At 35.6% G+C, this 26,328-nt stretch overlaps 2 protein-coding genes across 2 annotated transcripts; both read right to left on the reverse strand.

Moving 5' to 3' along the window:
- Window positions 1-605: 605 nt before the first annotated feature.
- Window positions 606-12,871, reverse strand: LOC140888266 (vacuolar-sorting protein BRO1-like). Its single transcript, XM_073295955.1, has 9 exons — window positions 12,378-12,871; window positions 11,649-11,956; window positions 10,160-11,113; window positions 4,654-4,743; window positions 4,087-4,155; window positions 3,623-3,766; window positions 2,861-2,909; window positions 2,022-2,125; window positions 606-1,355 (listed from the first exon to the last, which is right to left on the reverse strand). The coding sequence occupies exons 1-9, from the start codon at window positions 12,739-12,741 to the stop codon at window positions 834-836; spliced, it is 2,604 nt and encodes an 867-aa protein (XP_073152056.1). The 5' UTR covers window positions 12,742-12,871; the 3' UTR covers window positions 606-833.
- Window positions 12,872-15,629: 2,758 nt separating this feature from the next.
- Window positions 15,630-19,648, reverse strand: LOC140874947 (fruit protein pKIWI502). Its single transcript, XM_073278452.1, has 5 exons — window positions 19,000-19,648; window positions 18,135-18,234; window positions 17,916-18,011; window positions 17,755-17,835; window positions 15,630-16,050 (listed from the first exon to the last, which is right to left on the reverse strand). Exons 1-5 carry the CDS (start codon window positions 19,557-19,559, stop codon window positions 15,988-15,990), a joined length of 900 nt encoding a protein of 299 aa, XP_073134553.1. The 5' UTR covers window positions 19,560-19,648; the 3' UTR covers window positions 15,630-15,987.
- Window positions 19,649-26,328: the final 6,680 nt, after the last annotated feature.

Below are 26,328 nucleotides of genomic sequence, written 5' to 3' on the forward strand. Positions count from 1 at the left end.
AAGACAATACCTTAAGACAGCAGCTTCACTGTTTTTCCTGGTCCTGATTGATATGCCAAACTTTCCAAAGCACGATATCAATAATAGTGTCATAGTTGATAGTTGTATAATGCAATGGGGTAAACACTACACAGCAAACGCTCGGGCGGAAGGGTTTGGACACTTCTGGTTGGCAAAAATACCATAAAAAGCACAAGATACCTGTTAGCACGCCACGCCAAGTCGCTAATACGTGTTCCTTTCTCGAAAAACATTTCTTCCAGAACCTATGGGATATGACCTTTTACTTGTACTCTAACCAAAGCAACACCCACAAAATGAAAAACTCGAAATCAGAAGAAAAATAGTAAATTCCCCAGGAATGCATCCTCTAATAGACTGACTAGGAAAGAACGACTGTACGTAAGCCAGCACGATAAGCACATGAAATAGCACAAACAAGACTATTTGGTTACTATTTCTCAAACAAAATTATTTCTATAAACAAAACAGATAGAACAATTATTTTGTAAGATAACTGTAGGAAGTATGTTTCATCCATCTAGCGACAGCACCCACAGTAAAGCTTTCACAAAGTATGCTTCATAAATATCAGAAAACGATTAAGCGGAAATGGTAGAAAGAGATGGAAGTAGCATTCTCTCTCTATATATAATGATTATTGGGCATAAACAGGAAGTTTATTTTTTATTTTTTGACATATGCGGGAAGTACATGTGTTAAATTAATGAACTAGAGCTATTCCCAGGCTTCATCTATACCAGATCCATTCTACCGAGACTGGAAAAAAAACGATAAATTTACAGATGAAACAAACATATATAGGTACATCATCACTGTCTATAAAAGCTACTGTGGTCGGAAGGTGGATATGCAGACGGAGCAGTATATGGAGGGTTGGGCATAGAAACTGTTTGCAGAGGGGGTGCTGGATTATAGTATGGGCCTTGCCATCCAGGATAGGCAGGCTGCCCATATTCATGGTTCACTGGAGGCGGTTGGTGTTGTGGAGGGGGGTAAGGAGAACTTGAAACAGTTGCATGATATGAAGGATGCTGCTGTTGTGGGGTGCCATAAGGAGTTTGAGAATATGTGTGTGTCGATGGTTGCTGAGGCGGCTGGTAAGTGGGGGTTTGAACATAAGAAGTGGGTATGTCTGCTGGACCAGGTTGCTGTTGAGAACTGGTTCTGTGTGGGTGCCCAACAGACGAATACGAGTACCCAGAAGTATTTTTATCATCCTGGAAACTAAGACCAGATATCTTCCGCTGAACATCGTCAATCATTTCACGACACTGGATATTTCTAGTCATCACAAAATCACTGCACTGCTGATTTGCATTTGTTATAGCATCCTGTATCAGATTTTTTTAAAAAAAACGTAATTAGTGACTACTGATGAAATCAATCCTTCACAACCAAACAGAAAACAATAAGAAAAAACTAGGCAGATATCTTGAGGGGTAAACAATTTTAATCCAGAAAGATAATTATGCATTGAAACTCTGACCGCTTAACAGGTGTGAACAATGCCAGAGGTCCAAAAAGAATGATTAAAGCTAAACTTCAGTTCACACACCATTTGCATTCAGTTCAATCAAAATTGGCAAGTGAAATCATTTAAGTTGCACTTGGATTGATGAATTTGATTTGGAGAAAGATTTGATTTGCGGAGGGGGTTTGAGAAATGGATTTCAAATGACATCTATTTTGAATGTATTTGAAATCCACCAGAAATATTATTATAATTGCATAAACTCATATGGAATGAATTTGAAATTCACTTCAATATTATACATCCAAACAAGTTCAGCAATTTAAAATCCATAAACTCAAATCCATCAATCCCGGCACAACTCGAGTATTCAAGGGAAGTTGGACACAGGATAACTTAAGTTAGATCCACAGGAAAGATCATTTAAATTTTAGTTTTGAATATCATAATCGATTCCAACTTCTCTAATTAACAAGTTCACACTATATATGCAACCCAGTCTAAAATAACCAATGATTTTTTATACCTGAAGGAGAACATAAAACTTTAATCCTTCATTGATGTTCTCCTTAATTTCTTGAAATTTGGCTACAGCAGCTTCAATCTGTTTGTAGCTCTTCTCACGAGATGCTGAGGAATGTGGGAAGAGATATTTACACAAAGCATGTTCGATAAATAACTTGCCAAGAGTATCAATAGAGTTACAAGTGCTTCAAGTAATTGTCACAAGGTAGAACAAATTTCTGATACGAAACGAATCCAACTTCAAGTCTATTTGCATAAAGGCTGTTATTCTCTTATTCGTCGAGTTCAGTTGAACCAGCATGTCTACAACTGTATGGACGTGGATCCAAGGAAGAAAAAACCAATTGATAGAAAACTGTTTGAAAATTGAAATTGAAAAAACAAATGGCTAGCAGGGCACATAAGACAAGAAACCACGGTCACCAAATCTCTCTAGGATTGCCTGTTCACCAGATACAATTACTAAGATGATGTATGGGATATATTGACATCCAAAAATAAATATTTGCAGACAAATCATCAAAATAAGCAAGTTTTGTGACTCAGGTTTTTACCCAGTAAAACAGAGACTCGTGCAACTCCATTTAGGAACACTTTAATTATTCTCTGATAAGTTAAGAAGCAAGGTGATCACATATTGCCATATTGGGTGGGTCCCAAATAACAAATCCCAATGCCAAATGCTAATGTCTGAACTCTCTCTGAAGAAACATAAACTTGCTCACTTCACAAAAACTGATTGCTGAGTATTTCCTCGTTTAACAACTTTCGGGCATAATAGCATTATATTCTGTTCAGGATGCCATAAAATACAAGTTTCAGCAAACCATACGTCCATACCTTTATAATCTTCAACATTAAAGATGGCAGTGAACTTATCATTTTGGCCCTGTTCAAGATATCATATAAAATCGTGTTAAAATAGCTTATTTGTTCCCTAAAAAGCACTCAAAAATTAATTAATCATACGGGAAAAATGAAATAAGAAGAAACAAGCAATGTTCATATCAGTACAAAGGAATTTCCTCTCTAAAGGCAATCTTGATTAATCTGTGTACAAGTACTTGCATTTAGATTCACAAAACGTGAAGCAGGTGATATTCTTCCACAGCCCGCTTAACAATGCATGTGACATTCATAAACTGCATTATAGGCATTTACTGGTTAAGTATAAGTATTAACTAATATTGGCAAAACCTACAAAGAAGTTATCGAGTGGTGAACAAGAATTGTTGCCCTCCCCCTCTCAAATAAAAAATATTCAAATTGCATGCGTAATTTTTTTTTGCAAATGAAGTTTTGCACCTCTTAGATATACAAAGGTGCCCCCTCTTTGAATTTTCTTGGTCCACCCAATGGTGCGACGATTTTCCCAAAACTAACAGGATTCATACTCTACGGCTTAATATTCATCTTTTCTTCCAGAGCTCAGAGCCTCAGACCAAAAGGTGTCATGTAAGAAGAAAATGTATTGGGAACAATTTTATAGATCTAGATAAAAAATTAATTAAAAAAAAACATAACAGCTACAATCTTACAACAATCCTCGAGAGAGAGAAAACGCAGGGTAAGGAACATTAAAAAAACTTGCTACATCCAGACCTGGATGTGCATCAAAAGCTGTGCTTGAGCTTTGAGATTTTCGGCAATGTCTTCACAAATGCTATCATATTTTGATATCTCCTTTCTAAACAGTTCCTCTTGGGAGGAGCCAGTGGAAGCCATCAACTTGGGCAATATATCATCCTGAGCCGCATATTCACAAGCATGGGAGGTTAAATAAGATCTGAAACGTCCAGGGAAAATGAGTGCAAGAACTAAACTACTAAAAAATACAAAGTTAAGTCAAACAGCATGATATTTGTTACATTCGGAACAGCCAATGCTAGACTTCATAAATTCTGTATAAATTAAAACGCCATGATCATCTACCACCTCTCTTGTTGTCCTTGCAAATCATAGTTCCATCAGTTCTAAACTTCCGCCACATTTTCAAGAAAGAAAACACAAGATTATCAATTTGACAGACAACGAATACCCAGTGGCAAAATTGCAATTCCATGTACCTTCCTCTTCATCTCTTTCAGCATGTCTTCAAGGCCAGCCCTCAGAGCACCAAGGTTCTCTAATTGTCTCTGCAAAAAGAAGCTGTCAATTTTGAGATGCACTGGAGTCCCCAGGAACAAAGTATTGACAGAAACTTGCATCGCTGAATTCAAATGAACAATTAGACCTTGTACTTTTCAATCCTCAAATATGTCTATCCATCAAGACAATAAACAAAAAATTATTACATCATTTAAGACATCATATAGCTATAGCATTTTCCATCAGGTCTCAGAAAATTAGTTTTCATCTTTCAGTAGGACATTCAGCAAAAACTCTGTCAGGTAAGTAGCCACATCAATTTCCTCATGAGAAGTCGATTTGAGTTTTAAAAAAAAAAGAGTAAGATTTCCCTTATGTTCACATATTGCATGCCTTCTAAAACTTTGTTAAGCCTGTTTGCTGATGGTAATTGAGAATATCATCGAGAATTTGAGGGAAAAAGAGCAAAGAGAAAAGTAAGTTATGTCCAAGATACTACAGATTCAGATTTGCACGTCAACCAAGCCCCATGTAGATTAATTTACCAAGCTCTGCTTCAGGCCTCCCACTACAGCATCTTCATTGAAATCCAAAGACATAATCGGTCTTGCAAGACTTGGAAGAGCAGATTCGATCTATAAAAAGTAAAATGAGAAATAGGGTCAGTTAACAAATAACAATAGCCATAATTATGCTACTGCTCAAGCAGGAAAATTAAAGTTGCAGAAGGGTCAAGGACAGATCAGGCTATAAGTTTATTTGAATATGATTGATCAAGATAAAGAACATAGAGATTTGTGCCTATTTCAAACCAAATTGTGGCTATATCACTAAAAGGAAAGCTGAAAATGAAGAACTCAAAAGCCCATATTAACTAAAAACCATCTCAATTACAATTAAAACTGTGTTAAATGTGGGTTGGAAAAAATCTGGAACATGTTAAGTGTAGAATATTGAATTATCGGGAGAATACTTTATTGAGATGATATGTACATCTATTTATAATTACAAAGAGTAAATCATATCCCAGTGAATAAGGGATAACAAATCTCATCCTACCTAATTTACAAAGATAATATCTTATCAAATCAACAATATATATTATAAAATAAAACCCTAATTTATCATAATCTACACTCCCCCTCAAGCTTGGTTGTAGATGTTGATGAGACCAAGCTTGCCAACAAGAAATTCATGAGCCTGTTCTGATAGTCCTTTGGTGAGCAAGTCAGCCAACTGGTGAGAAGTAGGAACATATTCAACATTGAGATCACCCCCTTCTATCTTTTCTTTGATGAAATGACGATCAACTTCAACATGTTTAGTCCTATCGTGGTGAACCGGATTATGAACAATACTGATGGTTGATTTGTTGTCACAAAACAATGTCATAGGTTTTTCAACCTCAAGTTTCAATTCCATCATAATTCTCCTTATCCAGATTAGTTCACAAACTCCATGGGCCAGTGCTCTATATTCTGCCTCTGCACTACTTCTAGCAACGACAGATTGTTTTTTGCTACTCCATGTTACCAGATTTCCCCAGACAATGGTACAATATCCTGATGTAGACCTTCTATCAGAAATAGATCCAGCCCAATCTGCATCGGTGAATGCATGTACTGCTCTATTTTCATGTTTTGCAAACAGTAAGCCTTTTCCTGGAGCCTTTTTCAAGTATTTCAGAATTCTATACACAGCATCGAGGTGGCCTTGACATGGTGAGTGCATGTATTGACTTACTAGGCTGACTGCAAAGGCAATATCTGGGCGAGTATGTGATAGGTAAATGAGTTTTCCCACAAGTCGCTGATATTGTTCTTTGTCCACCGTTTTTCCTTCAAACATCTTCCCTTTGTTTCCTAGCTCGATGGGCGTATTGCTAGGTTTACAGCCCAACATTCCCGTTTCTTCCAAAAGATCTAATGTGTACTTTCGCTGAGAGACGGAGATACCTTTTTTACTTCTGGCAAATTCCATTCCTAAAAAATATTTCAGTGTTCCAAGGTCTTTAACCTCAAATTCTTTTGCCATCATTTGTTTTATGCTTGCCATTTCTTTGCTATCATTTCCAGTAATAATGATGTCATCAACATACACTATGAGAATGGTGATGTGTTTATTCTCAGAGTGTTTGATGAAGAGAGTATGATCTGCTTGTCCCTGAACATAGCCAAAATTCTTTATTACCTTTGAGAATCTACCAAACCAGGCACGTGGAGATTGTTTCAGCCCATAAAGTGACTTGTGAAGTTTGCACACTGTTCGAGATCCTAGTTGTTCTTCAAATCCTGGAGGTTGACTCATATAGACTTCCTCTTCAAGTTCACCATTTAGGAAGACATTCTTTATGTCGAGCTGATGTAGCGGCCAATCAAGATTTGCTGCCAAGGATAGAAGAATTCTGATAGTGTTGGGTTTTGCAACAGGAGCAAATGTTTCAGTGTAGTCAATGCCACATGTTTGAGTGAATCCCCTGGCTACCAGACGAGCCTTGTATCTTTCGATTGATCCATCAGCTTTATATTTTACAGTGAATATCCATTTGCATCCCACTGTATTTTTCCCTTGTGGTAATTCCACCAAACTCCAGGTGTTATTTTGCCTTAATGCATGCATTTCTTCAAGTATCGCTATTTTCCATTCTGGGACCATAAAAGCATCTTGAACAGACCTGGGAATGTTTACACTAGACACATTCGAGATGAAAGCACGAAATGATGATGATAGATTTGAATAGGAAACAAACTTTGAGATAGGGTGTTGAGTGCATGGTCGAATACCTTTTCTCAAAGCTATGGGTATATCGAGATCAGAAATTTTACCTGACTGAGGATCCACGATCGGTTCATCTTCTTGGCTGTGGATAGGATTCACAGTGTTTTTATTTTGAGGTTTACGTCTGGAGTAGACTTGCAACTCTCGTTGTGGTATTGCTTTTTCTTTTGTTTCCAAGCCTGAAATATTTTCTAGAGAATTGGGTGTATTTTCTTGGATCTGATTAGTTGTGGGAAGAGTTAGTTGGATAGGATCAGTTGCGGGAAGAGGTAGGTTATCCCAACAAGCTTCAACTAAGCTCCCCCCCTGAAGCGAAGCGGAGAAGAAATAAGGTGTTTTTTCAAGGAAAGTGACATCCCGGGAGACAAACATTTTCCGGGTTTTGGGGCAGTAGCACCGATAACCCTTTTGAGTGGGTGAGTAACCAATGAAGATAGTTTTGATAGCTCGTGGATCTAGTTTGCTGCGGTGGTGGGTATGGATATGAACAAAGGCGGTGCAACCAAATGTCTTTAATGGTAGTTTATGGGTTATGTGGAGGTGAGGGAATTTCTGAATGAGGAGGGATAAAGGGGTAGCAAAATTTAGAGGACGACTTGGTAAGCGATTGATGAGGTAAGCGGCGGTTAGGATGGCATCCCCCCAGAGATATTTTGGGACATTCATAGTGAACATTAAGGCCCGAGCAACTTCCAACAAATGGCGATTTTTTCTTTCGGATACCCCATTTTGTTGTGGGGTATCGACACACGTACTTTGATGAATGATTCCATGTGCCAACAAATATTCACCCAGGATGGTGTTGAAGTATTCTGTACCATTGTCAGTGCGAAGAGTTTGAATGTTTGTATGAAATTGTGTTTGAATCATTTTGTGGAATGCTGTGAAGATTTGACTTGTGTCAGATTTGTTATTAAGGAGGTAAACCCAAGTGACCCTCGTGTGATCATCAATAAAGGTTAGAAACCATTTTTTTCCTTGGGAGGTCATGACTGGAGAAGGCCCCCAAATATCACTATGAAAGAGTGCAAATGGTGAAGACGGTGTATACGTTTTAGAAGTAAAGGGAGATCGAGTATGCTTAGCCAAGGGACAAACATCACAATCAAATGTATCAAGATGTTTATTATTGAATAATGAAGGAAACAAATGTTTTAAATACGAAAAACTGGGATGGCCTAACCGATGATGCCATAACATTATTTCACTAGACCTAGAAACAAAAGTAGAGGCAATATTCGAAACTTGCGTAGGAAGACCTTCAGGCGGAGCAACCTCCAAATAATAAAGACCATTGTGAATCCTAGCACTGCCAATCATCTTCCCCGATCGTGGGTTCTGAAACTGACAGGAGAAAGGCACAAATTTAGCAACACAATGATTATCAAGAGTGAATTTACTAACAGAAATGAGATTGCATGCTAAGGAAGGGACATGGAGGACCGAATTGAGGACAATATCTGGCGACAAACGGATACTACCAATACCCATAACAGAGGTCATCGACCCATTAGCAATTTTCACAAAAGTGGGACTCGAATAATGAGTAAAATTGCAAAATAAGCTGGAATCTTATGTCATGTGGTCGGATGCACCGGAATCAACAATCCAAGATCCTAGACAAGTAGAGTGAAGGGCCCAAAAAATCATACCAGATTGGGTCATTGAGCAGGACCCAACAGGGGGTTCGGTGGAGGGATTCAGAGACATTTGACGCAGAAAATGACAGTACTGTTCAATCTGCTCAATCTGTTCCTTGGTGAAGGGTGCAGCTGGTCCAGAATTTGCAGGATGATCCTGGATGATTTGGGTGTGAAAACCGTGCGTATCCCCTTTCTTTCTGGGCTGCCAGCGGGCTTACCATGTAGTTCCCAACACTTATCTTTTGTATGTCCAGGGCGCTTACAGTGCTCACACCAAGGGCGTTTGGATGTACGTGGAGTAAAAAATGATGTTTTGTGTGTCACAAGGGCAGAGACATCAGGGGCAGACTGTTGGCGGGAGAAATCATCGGATAACATTACTTTTCTGCGCATTTCCTCACGTCTAACATCAGCAAAGGCATCTTCAGGTGATGGAAATGGTTCACGTGCAACAACTCTGCCACGAACATCATCAAGGTTGCGGCTGAGGCCAGCCAAAAAATCGAAGACACGTTCTTTTTCCAAGGACTGCCGGATTTTAACGCTGCAGGAAGCACATGGCGAAGTATCTTCAATAAACAGATCCAATTCTTGCCAAATATCCTGAAGTTCAGAGAAGTATTGGGTGACAGATTTCTCCCCTTGTTTGATGTCTTTCAGTTTGGAGCGAAGCTCAAATAGTTGAGAAGAGTTTCCAAGATCGGAGTACATCTTGCGAGCTGCGTCCCAAACTTTCTTTCGCGGTTTGAAACCAAAGGTAACGCCGACTGATTTGGGGCTCCATTGAATTCAGAAGCCAAGCCATAACAATTGAGTTTTCGGCTGTCCAGGTTTTGAACGAGGGGTCATTGTTGTCAGGCGATGGTAGATCACCAGTAAGATAACCCAACTTTCCACGACCGCAAATTACGATCTTGATTGATTGAGCCCACTGAAGATAATTACGCCCATTTAATTTATGGGAGGTAATTTGTAGATATGAAAACTCGCTGCCGGAAAGAGAAGCGATCGATCCATTGGATTTCTCAGCCACTGTGTCGCTGGAAATCACAGAGACAGTGGAAGATTCTGCCGACATAGTGCTATAGGTGGGCCGCTGAAAAGGAGATTAATAGAGTGGACTGCGGAAAATTATGGCAGAGAAGAGAAGAAAGATGAGCTGGACGAGAATTGAGAGGTCCTGGCGCTTTGATACCATGTAGAATATTGAATTATCGGGAGAATACTTTATTGAGATGATATGTACATCTATTTATAATTACAAAGAGTAAATCATATCCCAGTGAATAAGGGATAACAAATCTCATCCTACCTAATTTACAAAGATAATATCTTATCAAATCAACAATATATATTATAAAATAAAACCCTAATTTATCATAATCTACATTAAGGCCTCAGATGCTTTCCACATTCTGCACGCTAGAAAACTATATAGATAATATATACAGAGAGCGAAAAGTGTGCATGCCAAACATTTCCGTACAGTTGATCATTCAATGAATATCTACCCCAGAATAACTAACTAAATGACCCACATGGACATATCAAGCCACTATCACAAAGATAACATCATAAGCCATAAGTCTTGCGAAGTTCAGAGAAATATCATCGAATTAAGTTCAATTACCGGATGATAGTCGAGTATTGACAGAAGTTCAGAATGTTCTCTCACAGATCTCTCAATACGAGCATCACTTTCAGCTGCTTGCTTCAAATTTGATGCAAACCTATTTAACCTGTCCTGCAAGTTCTTGGTTAAGGTACTGGATTGTGGCCTTGTCCACCGAGTTCCAAATTGATTTCTAAATTGTGCATCCTCAATTGCCTCTTTTTGTAACTGCTCCTCTGTTTGAACCAACAACTCCTGGTTTACTCTTCGTAAATCTTTAAGTTGTTGTAACTCACCTTCAAAACCAGCTGTTCCACCACATATTTGAACTGCTTCTACATCTTCTTTTAGGGCTGTTGGCAAAGTGCTGTTCCCTTCCAAAGCAATGACAGAATCAGGCAATTCCATTTCCTTAAGTCTCACGCGAGCTAGTTCACTTCCCTGTTGCAATTTCTCTGCCTGTATCCTAATGATGTCATCAACCATTTCAGTATACCTTGAGAGTGCTTTTGCACTGCTATCAGGAACAAGACTGGCAAACATCTTCTCCCGGCTAGCATCCAAAACCTCAGCCATCGGGAGAGGCTTAACCATGGAAAAGCTAGGAAGTGGTGATAAAGAGTTGACTGGCGGAATCCTCATTAGGTACACTCTATCATTCTCCTTCACAGCCCTCTCCAGGTTAAAATTTAAACTAGTTTCAAGCTTGTTTATTGCATTCGATAGCTGCTGAGCAGCTAGTTTAGGAGCTGATTTTTTTGCTTCAGACAAAGCATTAATCCCGGTTTTCAGACGTGCAATCTCCTCAGCGATCTGTTCTTTCTCATGTAACTCTAAACTATATCTATAACATGCCTCTGCATAAAACAAAGCAGCCTTTAGCTGAACATGAGTGATCCAGGCCTTGTCAAAATGCTGGTTGAAAGGGGAAACATTCAATGCAGCTAAGGCTTCTTCATAAAATAGCCCGACCTGCAATCAAGGTCATTTGAAGTCATGTTGCATTTGAGACACAAGAACCTAAACGGAAAGGGGCAAATTTGTGAGTCCTGTTGAGCAATTTTATGCTTCTAAAAAATTGAGCAGATGACTTCCACCACAAGCCAGCCAATACTTGGCTTTTCACATATTTAGTTTAGACGCTAGTCAATATTTTACATTTTGCAACCATTAAAAAAATTTAGGACAGGGAGCAACAACTAGAACCTTCCAGTTCAGAGTAACCAAGGAGCACAGACAGCAACAACTAGAACCTTCCAGCTCAGAGTAACCAAGGAACACAGACGCTATCAGTTTTTTTAGGTGCCCTACACTGTTATATTAGACATCAGGGTGTTCCCATTATTCTACAACCTTTATTGACACCCGCAAATACATCCCAATCCAGATACAAGAGGGGGAAAATCAAAGGGCATGATTTATTTCATATATCTAGGAAATATCAACCAACGTCTAATCAATATAGAACCGAAGCAGAAGGTGACATGATTGCAGTTTGCGCAATAACCTGTCTAGAAATCTTAGCACAGACTCCAGGACTGCTTCCCTTGGCTATGGTATTCTCGTACACACACTCCTGAGCCTGAGCCAACATCAACCTCTCCAGCATCCCAACACATGCCACCGACACATCCAGAGTGGTTGAGCTTCCCATTGATGCTTTCATGGACACATTATCCCTCAAAAATGCAAACGCCCCAGCAGCCGCTATAAATGAATGTGAAGCCTGCCTCCTTCCTTCCACAGCAGATCGATCGTAGCTTAGCCCAATTTGACTGTGCACTGCCCCCAAATTAAACAATACCGCAGCTTTTTCTACATAAATTAGATACTTGTAAGGATGAAGTCCTTTGAAACATAGCAGCGGATTGTATTTCGTATGCATGAATGCGTCTATTGTCCAGTGTCAAAAAATTAACTCAGCTTCAAAAGCTCTAATGTCAGAATGTTTGTATTTTGTTTCCTTTCCTTAGGGTTGAATCGGTCAAGATCAACGCATTTAAATCCCCTAAAATCTTTCGTAGCAAAAAAAATAAAATAATAACATACAATGTAATTCAAAATGCACCACACTGGTTTATTATCATGATCAGCACCACCACATTTAAGTGCTTTAGCAGCAGGAGCTTCGCAATAAAATTCAGCAATCTCCAATTATTCGCTCAAATATCATTATCCCAATCAAATAACAAAATGAACTGCAATACATCCGTCAAAACAAATACGAAGTACCCACCTAAATGAATATTCTGCTGTGTAGCTTTCTGCTTGCTCTTAAACGCGTCAAACCACGTAAACGACACCGTGTTGACGTGATCCTTGTCCGGCGAGATCGGGAACCTGGACTCCACCGCACAAAGGGCCTTATAGTAACTCTGCATTATGTCACGCCGCGCAGACGGAGAATCGGAAGATCCTCCTCTCTCGATGTCGGAGCGGAGCTGCTTTAGCATCTGGAGATCGTCCTCCAAATTCTGCGCCTCGCGCTCCGAATAATTGATCACTATAAAGTTACGAAGCGGCCTGTACAAATCGAGCGAGTTCGTCTTCTTCTCAACGATCGCAAGCATGACGTTCGAGGTGGTAGTCGACGACGCCATGTGGTGGCGGTGGTGGTTGCGGAGGCGGCGGAGACGGATCAGAGCAGTAGCTGTAGTATATATATAATCAGGAACGACCGGAGGAGTTGATCCAGTCTTTTTTCTTCTGTTGAAGAAGCGTTTGCTTTGAGAATAGAAATGATTATATATGTTCAAAAACGAAAATGATTCTCCTAAAAAATGATTATATAAGAAATAAAAAATAAGTATTTATTTGAATAATATTTATTTTGATACAAGAATTATCGATATAATATCAAATTAATATATGAAATATTATAAATAATTTAATTCATACTTCCTACATGATCAAATTAAAAATTCGAGTTTATCATTGATCTAAATTATTATTAAGTCCAATTAACTATTATAAAATTTTGATTAGTTGCATAATTTTATATTCGAGGTTATTATTGATTAATTTTTAAAATATATTTATTTAAAATTATATGATGATAAATAATTGTCAACTCAAATTATACAACAAAAAATATTGTAATATATTTATAAAAATATAATAAAATAAATATATGTCTCGAAGCTCGTTGATTTTGTTCTTTCACTGTTGAAAAAAAGATAATCATCAATTTATTTTTTCAAAATATGATATTGTTATGTTGAAAATTCAAAAAAAAATCAACATTAAATATTTATATAATAAAAAAAATCTTATAGAAAAAAAAATCTTATTTTTTTTCTCAATTTACGTGATTCTACTGGCCAAATTTTTTTTCAATTGATTTAAAAATTTATAAGATTATATTTTTTTATTCGTGCTTGAATTAATATAAATAAATATTTATTTTATTATATTTTTATATATATTAAATATATTTTAATCATATATATGATTTATTTCTTAGTGTTATTTATTAATATATAATTTTTATAACTTTTTTTCAAAAGAATTGATAATTATTTAATATAGATAGAAAAAAATATCATTTATTAATGAATAAAATATAAATATATTATGAAAATAGTAAGATACTTATTTCTTATAATAGATATAATTTTTAAATTAATGTAAATTTATTTTTACACTTATCAATAAAAATTACTTTGAGAAATAAGATATGCACTTAGTTGAATTTACAAAAATAATTGGACATAAAAGCAATTTTATTAAAGGATAAATCGACTTTTTAATTAGATCATGTATCAATTATGTTATTTTCAATAGCTCAAGTACTAATTTTTTATCAATAATTTATGTACCAAAATAAATTTTACTCGTATTTACTTCAACAAAACTATTATAATCGATAAAATAATTATTAATTCTTTTATTTCCTAATCTATACATTTCGAACATGTGGTATCGATAATTGGTTATAATTCCTTCAGATTTTAAGAAATCAACTTAAAAAATTCAGACGTAATGAAATAGATATTTTCTTAGTTTTGTAAATAATTGATTTATCACATAAATTGGATAGTAGTTGAAATATATTTCAGATATAAAAAAAATTATTAAGAGTGATATAACTATTTAAAAAATTTAGAAGTATAGCTGTGTGTTTAAAAATACTTAAATAATTTAAAAATTACAAGAAGACACCTAAAAGTTTATTTCTTTATAATATAGTATATCCTATTGTGTAGAAATTCATAGGTCATTGCTAAAAACACGATAGTTTCTTTTCTTTTCTATTTTTTTTTTGGGACGGTTAAAATACACCCACAAATTTCCTACACCATGGGATGCAAATCAAAATTAATTTGTAAATATGGACTTATACATTAATACATATATATGTGTGTTTGTGCATATTTATGTATATTATAATAATAATTTATTTAATTTTTCAACAGGTTTTGAGGTGGCGAGCAGGGTGAGTCTAGTCTAAAACAGAGGTGGGGCATGTGTGCGAGCGCAGATCCTATTTTTTCTTGGTAGGACAGGTTTCGACTTTGGCAAAACTCAACTCGAACCCATCCCTGGCTAAAAAACAGCATAGCTCTATATCTAGAACCACTTAGTGTGGAAAAAAGATATCAATTAATTGTTATCGTTTTTATTTTATCCAATATTTTGGAACAACTTTTACAAAATATTGATGTCTTACGTCGTTATCTTATCCAAATATATTAATTTATCATTAATATATCGTGCAAGCGACATCTGTTGTACAAATTAAATTTGAAGAAAAAGCTACTTCCTAAAACTCTCTCGAACACCGTCTATATCGGGCTATCCAAGCCAAGACAAATTCGTGCCTTTCGGTTTCACCTAACATTCCCGGCTGAGATGTCAATGTTTTCAACACCGGAATCAGTAATAAGGTCGATACTAAAAACAAGAAGGTTATTGAATATCGACTAGATAGAATATACTCATACTAGTTCACAGATTCTCAGAATAAATAACGTTTTAATTAATACGGAAGCTAAGAGGATTCGAAACCACTCGCGAGAAGGTTTGATCCTGAGCTATGCAAGAAATGAAAGAATTGCCAGAAAATAAAAAAAGGTAGAATCAAAGAGGAGAAGATGATGGCCAACAAACAAGGGTAAATTACATACAAACCCTTGTGAAATCTCAAAAAAGTTAATAACCTATTTAACTGCTTATCCCTTGTGTTTCTTTTTTTTATTATTTATTTTTTTTTATTTTTATAAATGCTCATAAATCTCCTACTTATTTTTTACAAGAAGTTATCAGCTATTTTGAAATTTCGCAAAGTGTTATATGCAATTTACCCAACAAAGTAATCTAATGACGCGACAACGTAAAGCTTAGTCATCATCCATGTTTTGATTTAAAAGTTTGATTGTGATAATCTTCTTGCCAATCAATCCTTCATACTACATAGAAATTCACATAGAAATCTTCAGTCACCGATAGTAAGATTGTAAGAATGAAGTGCACAAAACTAAGAATGAAGTGAAACAAGACTGAAATTTTCTTTCTCAGATATAAATCTATGGATTCAAGACAACTTCTAACAAAAAAGTCATCAGCTTCCAAGTAATAATCATCAAAAGAGTAACTAAAATTCCCACTTCTTCCAATTTTTATGCCGCACCTGGTGTTTTGCATTAATATGGACAACATTGAATTGCAACTATACTATCTGGAGGAAGCTTTTGTGTGGAAGTTGTGGAAGTATAACCTTACCTGACAAAATTGGTATTATTTCGCCATTCTAATAAGCTGATTCTTGATGCTCGGATTGAGCAAATGAATGAAGATGTTGGAATCGTTACAATAATACAATGTGGAAACCTCCCAATAGAACATTATCAGAAGTTTTTTAAAATCTTCTCGCCTGATACTCCGTCGGCCACAAGAATTGAAGTGACCTCCTGCAATAAAAGCAGATATCCCACAATTTAATTATTTTCCAACAGTCGCAAATGGTGGTTCACTTTCAGAAAATTAGTATCAAAAGTAAAGGGAACGATTATTTTATGATATATATATATCTTACTATATTATTATAGTAGAGAGTTTTTAATTAACTAACTATAAATTAATTGGTGAAGCTTGGGATGAAATTACGATTATATTTTAATTTAATTCCAAACAAAACCAAAAATATTAGGCAAATTAGTCATTTTATATGATCTCCTAATTCTTTTGCAATTAGATTTTATCTTATTTACCAAAATGACATTTTCTATCTTTATTTGTATTTTTAAATATTTAGATTAGATTGTTATCACTCTTAAAATTTTGAATATTTAATTCATCATGTGACTTCTAGAAATGACATGAAAATCAATTAGCATAAAAAAATTATATATATGCAAGCATCCCGTGCAATGAATGCTAGTATATATATATATCTCAAACCTGCTAGAATCACTAAATAAAGAATACACGTATACCAAATGGCTATAAGAGCAGCACCAATATATTTAAAATACTATGGCAACAATGGATATGACATTAAACTATATTATTACCAGGTAATCTTGGGTTTCAATTTGAATGTCATTGCAAATCCGCAAGGTATTTTAAGAAAACCAGCATGTTTTGTTTTTCATCCAATCTTGTATGGTTGCTTCACAAAACTTAACTTACAGGCTACAGCTGCCCGAGAACATTTAAATTCAGCACTCAACAATAATTTTAGCCTTAACAGGCTTTTTTATTTATTTTATTTTTTTAGAAGCCTCAACAGGCTTGAAAAAGCATTAAATGTTGTTTTGCCACGCTTTTGCTGTAGTCTGAGCTTCTCATTCCTAGTTATGCTCAACAAGTCACTCTCACAATATGAGTCTATGCTTCATGCCCTTTGTACAGTAAAAGTTTACCCCTCTTGTGGTAAGGTGAAATTTGGGGGACAAAAAACCATTGAAGAAAATGAGGCTAGCACGCAAGACTGATGGGAGTTGTGATGGTACAAGACAATCATTCACGCCAATAAATAAAGATTATTATATTTAGAAACAAATCTTATCGCAAAACTAAACCATGGGGTAAGATTAAAGTCTTTAAGCGTAACTTTTTTTTCACATCATTAATTTGGCACAACTGTGGTGACTCAATGTTGGTGACACGGGAAACTAATGAACTTGAGACATGATCTACATGTTTTTGGCCAAAAGACTACGTCTGGGAATTTAACGTTGCAAGGCTAAAACTCTCTTCGTATCTATTACTTATTCGGGGAAAAAAAATAAAATTCAAACACTAGAATCCTGAGAGGTTGAGAGCCTTTTAGACAGCAAATCAAACTTTAGCCATGTACGCTCAATGGACATTTCCAATACACCAAAATTATCCAAAACAACCAGTAAAAATTAGGGGTCAAAGTATGATCCACTTGGAGCAGGGACCACTGGATCCCCAAAATAAGTGGAGGACTGCCCATGAATTCATGTGGTGTCCATGGGATCCAATGGCCATTACCACACAGGCTTGTTATGTCCGCGGTGGCGAACTGCACAAGATTGCACAAAGGAACACACAACCACTACATGAACACGCAGCAACTGACATGATTGCACACTATCAAAGCGACACAGCTATAACTATAATAAAAGGCTGTAAGATATATCTACCTCGGCCATCTGTTTTTGACCACAGAGCACCGCACCAGTGGACTGAGGGCTAAAGATTCCTTTCTCTGTAGCAAATGCAGCCTGCAAAAGCAAAGGTCTTAATACAAACAAAATACAAAACCACAGGTATTGCATATCCCTGAAATATGTCTTATAACCACCTGCACATAACCTCGCCCCCCGTTCCAACTATCATCTGGCTGGGATAACACTTGCACAATATCAACTCCAGTAGATTTCCACTCTTTAAACTTTTCCTGGAAAGAAAATGCATAAACTTAGCCAACAAACCAACCTAATTTTAATCCTAAATGCCTATTTAAACTCCTAAACTCCAGTGCATATGAAAAACCCTCAATTTATAAACAAAATTCTAATACCTGATATGCCATCCTATTAAGGTTTCTAGCACCATAATAGAGTCTGACGTCAGCTCTCTTATCGGCACCAAAGCCTGCTTCAATCAAAGATCGAATTGGGCTGCATGTCATAATCACAGAAGGAAGTAAACAATGGATGGACAAAACAAAAATAAAACATGATCAAATGGTACGTGGTTAGGATACATTTTGCCACAACACATTAGATACTTTTAAGCAAGAAAATGATATTACAAATACGATATTCTGGGTTACAGGGACGTCCATACACTCATTTTCACAAAATCCTAGAATGACCAGTAAAAATTAGTTCACAGATGACAGAACACAAAATCACTGGTTAGGCCAATCATGACCAACCACATAATTGTAATTTCCTAAAAAATTACAAAAATATGAACCGGAAGAAATGCGTTCAGAAACTGCTACATGAGAACTCTTCTTCTCTAGGCTGCAGGTGCTCCCATGGATGTATGCATGCTAACCTATGAGTGGGGTATTTAACAAGACTCTAACTTCATCTAGTCACACTGAAGTATTTTACTATATGGCGACATTATCAACCATTTTAATGGTTCCAGCATGGATTGGTACATGAAACAGAAAAGGTCCCACAAAATGCATAGAGATTAAAGGGATTAGGATTGCAGCATATTTACTGATAGCGGCACAAATCTTTTCGAAAACCAAATTGGAGCTAAGCATGCAAACAATCAGAACCTACATACAGTCAGGTCCAAAGAAGAAACGATCAAACGAATCTTCGTCCTTGAGACCCCAATAAAAGACTGCCTTTCCCCAAGAAACCTAAAAAGAAACCAATAAAATTGATCTTCAATTTTAACTAATTTGGATGGCTTTTTACCTGATTCCGGAACCCGTAGCAAAAATAAGCACCGTTTGATAACTTTCCGCCGGGGAGATTTCATCGACATTAAAACCCTTACCCATGGCCGCACTCAATTCCACGACATCACCTTTCTGCAGCCCGCAAAGCAGCTCGGCTGTGGACCCGGCAACCGATTTCACAAGAAATTCGAACACGCCTTTCGACCAAGCAACGGATGGCGGCGACGCGATGGCGAGAAACGAAGGTCTCGAATCCGGATCCTGCAGGCGGAGCTGTAAATACTGGCCAGCCTTGGTGTAAGACGATGCTAGTTCGGGGGAATCAGAGACGTCGATTGTTATATTGAAGAGCGATTCGGCGGCGTGGGAGATTTTCACAAGCGGCGCAGGTGTCCAGAGAGTAGTGTCTTGTCGAACGGCGGCGGCGCATACTCCGAATCGGCGGCGGACGTGGTGGCGGAGCGGTGAGAGTTTGGAGAGGATCATGGGTGGTGAGCGGATGAAAAATGGGGTGCTCTGAGGTGCATGGATGCAGAGAGATGCACTGTGAATTGGGAAATGAATGGTAGCGGACATTTTGAAGTTGCAATGTAATATGTTTGGAGTTGGTCGTGGAGGAGACTAGAAAGCGCCGCCGGGGACGGTGGTTGTTGAATATGCGAAATTGCTGAGGTGCGAACTCCAGCTGCTGTAGACCTCCACGTGGCATGTCTTGATAAGCGTGGGACCCCTTTTGTCTATGTTTTTATTGAAAATATTAGCAGTATTTATATTTTTAAAATTTATTTGACATTAAGCGTGAACTCCCACCTGTGATAACATAATCATTAATAATTTCATCAATATTTGTAGTTAATTCGTTAATAAGGATAGTCTTATAATTTGATACTTCGACTGTGTAATGAGATGATTGATAGATGATTTTTAATCCTAGATTTTTAATGGGATTATAAATATTATGGAGTGAGAGAATGAAAAAAATCAATTATGACCTTCATTTTTATCTTCCACTTTCTTCCCTTTTTTGTCAAACATATGATTATTATGAATTATGATAGCTAAATAGTGAAATCGTAATTTGTTTTTAAGTATAATTTAAATCCCAAAATTAATCCATCAAACTAAACATATTATTATTTATCAATAACCACCCTTTATCGTATCAAATTATATTAATAATCATACTTTAATCTATCATTGCCCAATCACATCATTCAAAGTAAACAAGTCTTAGAACCCGTTTGCTTTTAATAATTTATTTTAAAAAAATAAGTATTTTTAAGATGATTTTTAAAAGTATTTTTTTAAGTAAAAGTTGAAATAAGTTTGTGTTTGGATAAATAGATTGAAAATATTTTTTAAAGTTGAGTTATAAAAAAAACATTTGAAAAACTATAATGTAAATATTAGATTTTAAAAAAGCACTTATTTTTAAAAATTTATGAATACGTGCTCTTATTTTGACTTAATTAAGTGTGCTTTTAAAAGCACTTAAAATTTATCCAAACACATTTGAAATAATAAAAATATTTTTTAAATTTAAGAAAAAACATTTTTCTCTCTTTTCTCTGTTGAAACCAAACGCACTCTTAGCAAGGTAGTACAAACATTTCTTATTGATTTATAAATATAATATATTCTAAATATAATATTGACGATATAATAATTATTAAAATTAACATGATAGTATGATAATTTCAAAATTGATAGCACCGTTGATCAAATTTGTTGCCCTCCTTTCCTTTCCTTTTCTTTGTTAAATAAATAGATTTAACTAAGTTCCAACAAATATGGTATAACAGTACAGCATTAAGCAAACCTCAACATTACCCCCACTGTAGTTGTGTAGCCATAAATTGGAGACACACACAAAATCATGTGGGACCCACATCAATCATATGGTCCCACATTATTTTTGCCCAATGAGGGCTTGACACCTTGCAGAGGGTAGTACCACTGCAGGGTCGAATTATCACTCAACGAAAAATTTATCCATTAAAGCATTATAAGGGCCGATAAAGTTGAGCAAGGAAGCCCAACTTCATCTGCCTAAGTAATTCTATTTCTCGCCTTCTCCAAGGGACGAGGCATGCATAAGTTTCAGCGTGTAATAATATTAGTAGGTCTCGCGCGGCGACTCTTCACATGGTATAGCCCACCCATATTTTATTTTTTTATTTTTGTTTAAAATACTATGAACGGCTATAATTGATCTGGTCGTTCAAGATCGATTCAGATTAATTTGGTTGTCTTAAATATTACTAAAAAACAAAAATAATTTTTAAAAAATCAAAAAATTGTCCCAACATGTCATTTTTAATTATGTGTATTTTTTAATCACATCTTATTTTTAATTATGTCTATTTTTTAATTATTTGTGTTTTTAATTTAATTATTTTATGTTTTTTTAAAAAAATGTTGTGCATGTTTTATATTTTAATAATGTGTAATTGTATTTTTTATCAGTTATGAAATATTTTTTTTAATTTAAATGTAAAATTACTAAATTAAATAAAATATTAATATTTCAACATCCTCATTACAACTTCACCACACCACTGTAGTACCATACAATGAAATTATCCACGCCGACATCATCATGCGATCAAGTTATTAATTTTACCACACCAACTTTCTCACATTGTTGAACATACTCTTATAGAGAAGGATTTTCACTCCAACACTCCTCTATAATCTATATGCACTCTCTACTTTGGAGAGTGCTACATTGATTCTCCATAAATGGAGGATCACTATATAGAGGAGGATTTTAAAGGATGACATTAAAAATGATATCCTCTAAAATTGCAAATAATGTGTTTTTTATCCAACTTATTTTTCTAATTTTCGGAATTAGTTTTAGTGTTCAATTTTTTAAATTTTTTTTAAAATTTATTTGGAGTTTTTTTTATTTTTTATTAATTAATTGTAATTTTAATATTTTATGAAAAAAACACATAACATATTTTATTACAAATTTATTATCAACTTAATTTAACTTGATAAATATGAAATATTTGTTGACACATAAAATAGGCAATACTAAATGACATATCGCCAACAAATTTAAAAAAGAGCAAAAAACAATAAAAATAAACACATTTTTAGTTCGTTGCAATTATGCAAATACACTAGTAGCCCGAGTGGTGAAGTTCCTCCGAAAAATTGTCCAAACGGTGCAGAAGTCCCGTTGAAACCATCCCATTCGCTAATTTTTCCTTATAAATTTGTTGTTTTTCTTTGAACAAGTATGCACGGACGGATTCATCAACACAAATGCATGTGGTTCAACATTAGTATTTTATTATATTCCTTAAAAGCCATTATCACATTCAGTTGTTTCTCAATATCAATGAGCTGTTGCCTTTTGTCGATAGACCTCTACATTCTCCATCACAATCACCATTTTCTCACAACATTTGGCCATGGTGGAAAGGTACTTGAAGTGTTCTTCATTAGCTTTTCTTTTGTCTTTGTCATTTTTTATGCCAATTGAACGCCGAGAACCTCGTGCCCCGTGATGAGTTATCTTCATCCAGGTTTATAGCAAACCCGAATAGCCCTGGATAATTGGTTGTTGGTGATTCTATGTTGGGAGAATAGTCAAACTGGGAGAAATCGACATTCCCATGATTTGGTATAAAATTAGGTAAAACAGCGTAAGATGATCTAAACTTTTCTTGATTGTGTGACAGCTGCAACTAGACAACTCGTGATAGCTTCAACTGTACAAGGGTTGACAGATGAGTTGTCTTTGATTACGACTAAACAACCTGTGACAGCTGCGACTAGACAACCCATGACAAATACTTGAGTATTTTATTGTAAATACACAACTAGACAACTCATATTTTGTATTTTATTGCAATGAAACAATACGTGACAAATTTTAAAGAACCAAATATTAAAATATCTAAAGATATGTTACATATATAATATACTATAACTCACATCACTTATTTCCGTGACAAATACACTACTAGACAACACATAATTTGTGTATTTATACTGCAAATATCTAATCATAAGTGAGCACGATTTCTCAATTGTTTTTTTCTCGGTAGCAAGTGAATAAGTGTGTTCATGCTTTAGCAAAAGCCTCTCGCTCCTATGCTAGTCCAATAATTTGAAATGAGCATCCGAATTGCATTTTTTTCTCATTTGGATCAGTAATGTAATAATCTGAATCATTATTAATAATATTTCATGTGTTTGACATTAAAAAATAATAATAGGTGTTTGAAATTTTTTTTATAAAAATGTTTTTAGAGTTGATGAGATGTTTGATTTTCAAAAATATTAGAAAACACATTTTATTTATTTATTAAAAACTACACTTGAGTAACAAATTTTCAAAAATATTCTACAAAAAATCTTCTCCACAGATACTTTAAATTTTTTTAATTTATATAATACTAAAAATATTTTTAAAATCCTTATTTAGTGTTTATTTCTAAGTGATAAATAAAAATTGGGTTAATTGCATGCGGATCCCCTGTGAAAGTTCTAATTGGCGTAAAACCCCCTATGATAAATTAATAGACTCCAAGCTTCTCGTGATTTTAAAACGTTGACACACTTGCCCCTGCAACCGGTGGTGTGAGAACACGCATTGTAGCTGCGAATTTTTATTGAATTTTGGTACTTTTTGAACATGGTCTGACTTAATTGCCCTTTATTATTATATATTTTTTTATTGTCTTCTCTTTCACAAAGAAGTCGTTGGTTTGTTTGGCTGTATCAGAGCAGCAATAGTAATTGAAGGCAGTAGCAATGGAATCTCAATCTCAAAGCAGATGCAGAAAATCCACGACGAAGCCCAACTTGGATTTAAGGTATCCGAACACACCAACTTGTTTCTGAAAGATTTTGGCCGATATTAGGGTTGTGATTTCAGAAAAAAAAAATCAAAAGAAACGTTGTATTACTGTTGTGCGAGAAATCATTGTGAATTTTTCGTTGGTGTAAACCCCAAAGCTATAGTTTTCTATCAAATGGAGGTGAAGGTGAATCATTTGGTGACATAGATGCAAGTTACAGTAGCTATGATGCTGAGAGGCAGCCTGAAGAAGAAGAAGTTCTGTCCAAGGTGCAAGATATCACGAACGATTCACTTTCCACTACAAGTGCTTCACTTTCCACTGGATATGTTTATGTTAGTTGGGTTGCTGTGATTTTCTTCCTCTTGGTGCTCATCGTTCTCTTGGTCAAGTGAAGCGTGTATTGTATTTGAATGGTGTTTGTACTCTTTAGTTTCTGTCAACTTGAAATAGGCAGATAAATGTAATGTAGTAAATTTCCGCCATATTTTGTTGCTATGAATGAAGAAAGTTTGATTGTGGTAATCAATATTTTGTATTTCATTTGTTAAGGTAACTTAATCTGGATTTAGAAATAAGATTTCAATTAAAATGGTATGATCATAATATAATGATAACAACACAAAATGACACCAAATATAACAATCTTGATCATGAATCCAAATGGTAGCCTGCAATTCATAAAGTACCAAAAATACACCAAAAACTAAAATAAAAAAACTTGCATCATGTTTCCATCCCATCTCAAAAAACTAGCATATCCACCTCTATTCCAAAGCATATATAAAAAAACTAGCCAGAATTCTTCAATTCCAAAACTATACTATCAATTATTCCAGACAAACAAGAAGATTTAAGTCTGAATTTTTCATCTTAAAGCACTTGCGCTGGAGCTTGCATTTTTTCCTCCAACATGAGCTATTGCACTTGAGCTTGCACTTCTTCCTTGAGCTGAACCATGGATAGTAGCGGTTGCAGCTGCTTTAGAGCTACCTTTTCCAATTACAGTGGCTCTAGCTCTGGCTCTTGAACTTGCACCAGCACTAGCACTAGCACTAGCACCAGCACTAGCACTTGCACTTGCCCTGACATTTTTAAGTAGACTGTCCATTGCACTGGATTGAGTACTGGCTCCTCTGGTATAATTGCTCATCCGCACCCTTGTTGCAGCATGCTTCATGTCCTAAGAATAAGAATATATTTATGTATTTATATAAATCTTGAAAATAGTAATACAAAAAGTATTCTTACCCTTGGATGGTTGTTTGATGCTCTTGTTGAAGATGCTTGAGGAAAACTTTCAGTTTCTTGTGTTTTCTGCCATAAATTTTAAAACTTATATACATAAATACATGAACACAAGTGCATTTGATAGTTACCTGAGGATTTGTATTTGGAACTTGGCTTGCTGGCCTCCTTGGTGGCTGTCTTGGTATTGCAGATGCCTGTGTTTCTGGGCCTTCAGTTCTTTGTCCAGCAACCCCTATAATTGAAAGTTTTGTCAAAATGTTTGAGGAACATGGTATTGAAATTTTTGAATAGATTGTTACCTTGTACATTTTTTATTTTGGATGAACTGGATTTTTACAAGTTGCTCGGTTGTGTCCAAGCTCCAAGCACTGTGAACACGTATGAGTGAGTCCCTTTCTTGTAGACATGCTACTGCCACCCTCATCTTCTTCTCTTCTTCTCATTCTTTGAGGTCTTCCTTTCTTTTTCTTATATATTGGTGCATTCAATGGTTCACCTTGTGTTTTGCACCAATCACCTTGTCCAGGCACGACATGTATCATGTGTGAATAAATCCTCAAATATTCACTCTTGCCATAGTATTTATCAACAAAATCCTCCAATTTTTTTCTATTTTAACCGATGGCAGTGCATGCATGAGCGCAAGGATACCCACAAAGCTGAAACATACCACATTTACATGTATTTTTGTTCAAATCAACCACATATTGACTAAGCACTCCTTGAGAAGACAAGCACTGAATTTGGAATTCATTCTCCCTAGTATATTGCAAAAAAATTGCTGGAGAATTTTTTATTCTTATTGATTCTTCTCATTATATTGGGACAAATCTCACCAATATATCTCTCCATTCAAATTTTCTTCTGTTGAATCCTTCATCATTTTATTTCTTATACACTCCAACATTGATATTATTGGTTTGTCCCTAGCTTCCAAGATGTAGCTATTGAAGGATTCAAACAAATTGTTCACTACTACATCTGACAAACAAATAGTGGGAAAATGACTTCTAGCCCAATGAATCGGTGGAATGTTTTGGAGCCATTCACAAGCTGTCTCATATGTAGCATATATCTTCGGATCAATTTCAGAAATCTTCTTCATGTGAACATCAAAATCATTTTTGTTTGCGGTAGAACCAGCTTTCCAAAACAGACCCTTCAACTCTACTCCTTGTATTTTTTTTTGAAGTTTTGGTACATGTGTCGTAAGCAATACCTATGCTGAGAATTAGGCACCAAATACTTCAAAGCTTCAATAAGACCCTTTTGTC

This window comes from Henckelia pumila, chromosome 1, assembly GCF_033568475.1.
Source record: "Henckelia pumila isolate YLH828 chromosome 1, ASM3356847v2, whole genome shotgun sequence".
In the NCBI taxonomy this organism is placed as follows: domain Eukaryota; kingdom Viridiplantae; phylum Streptophyta; class Magnoliopsida; order Lamiales; family Gesneriaceae; genus Henckelia; species Henckelia pumila.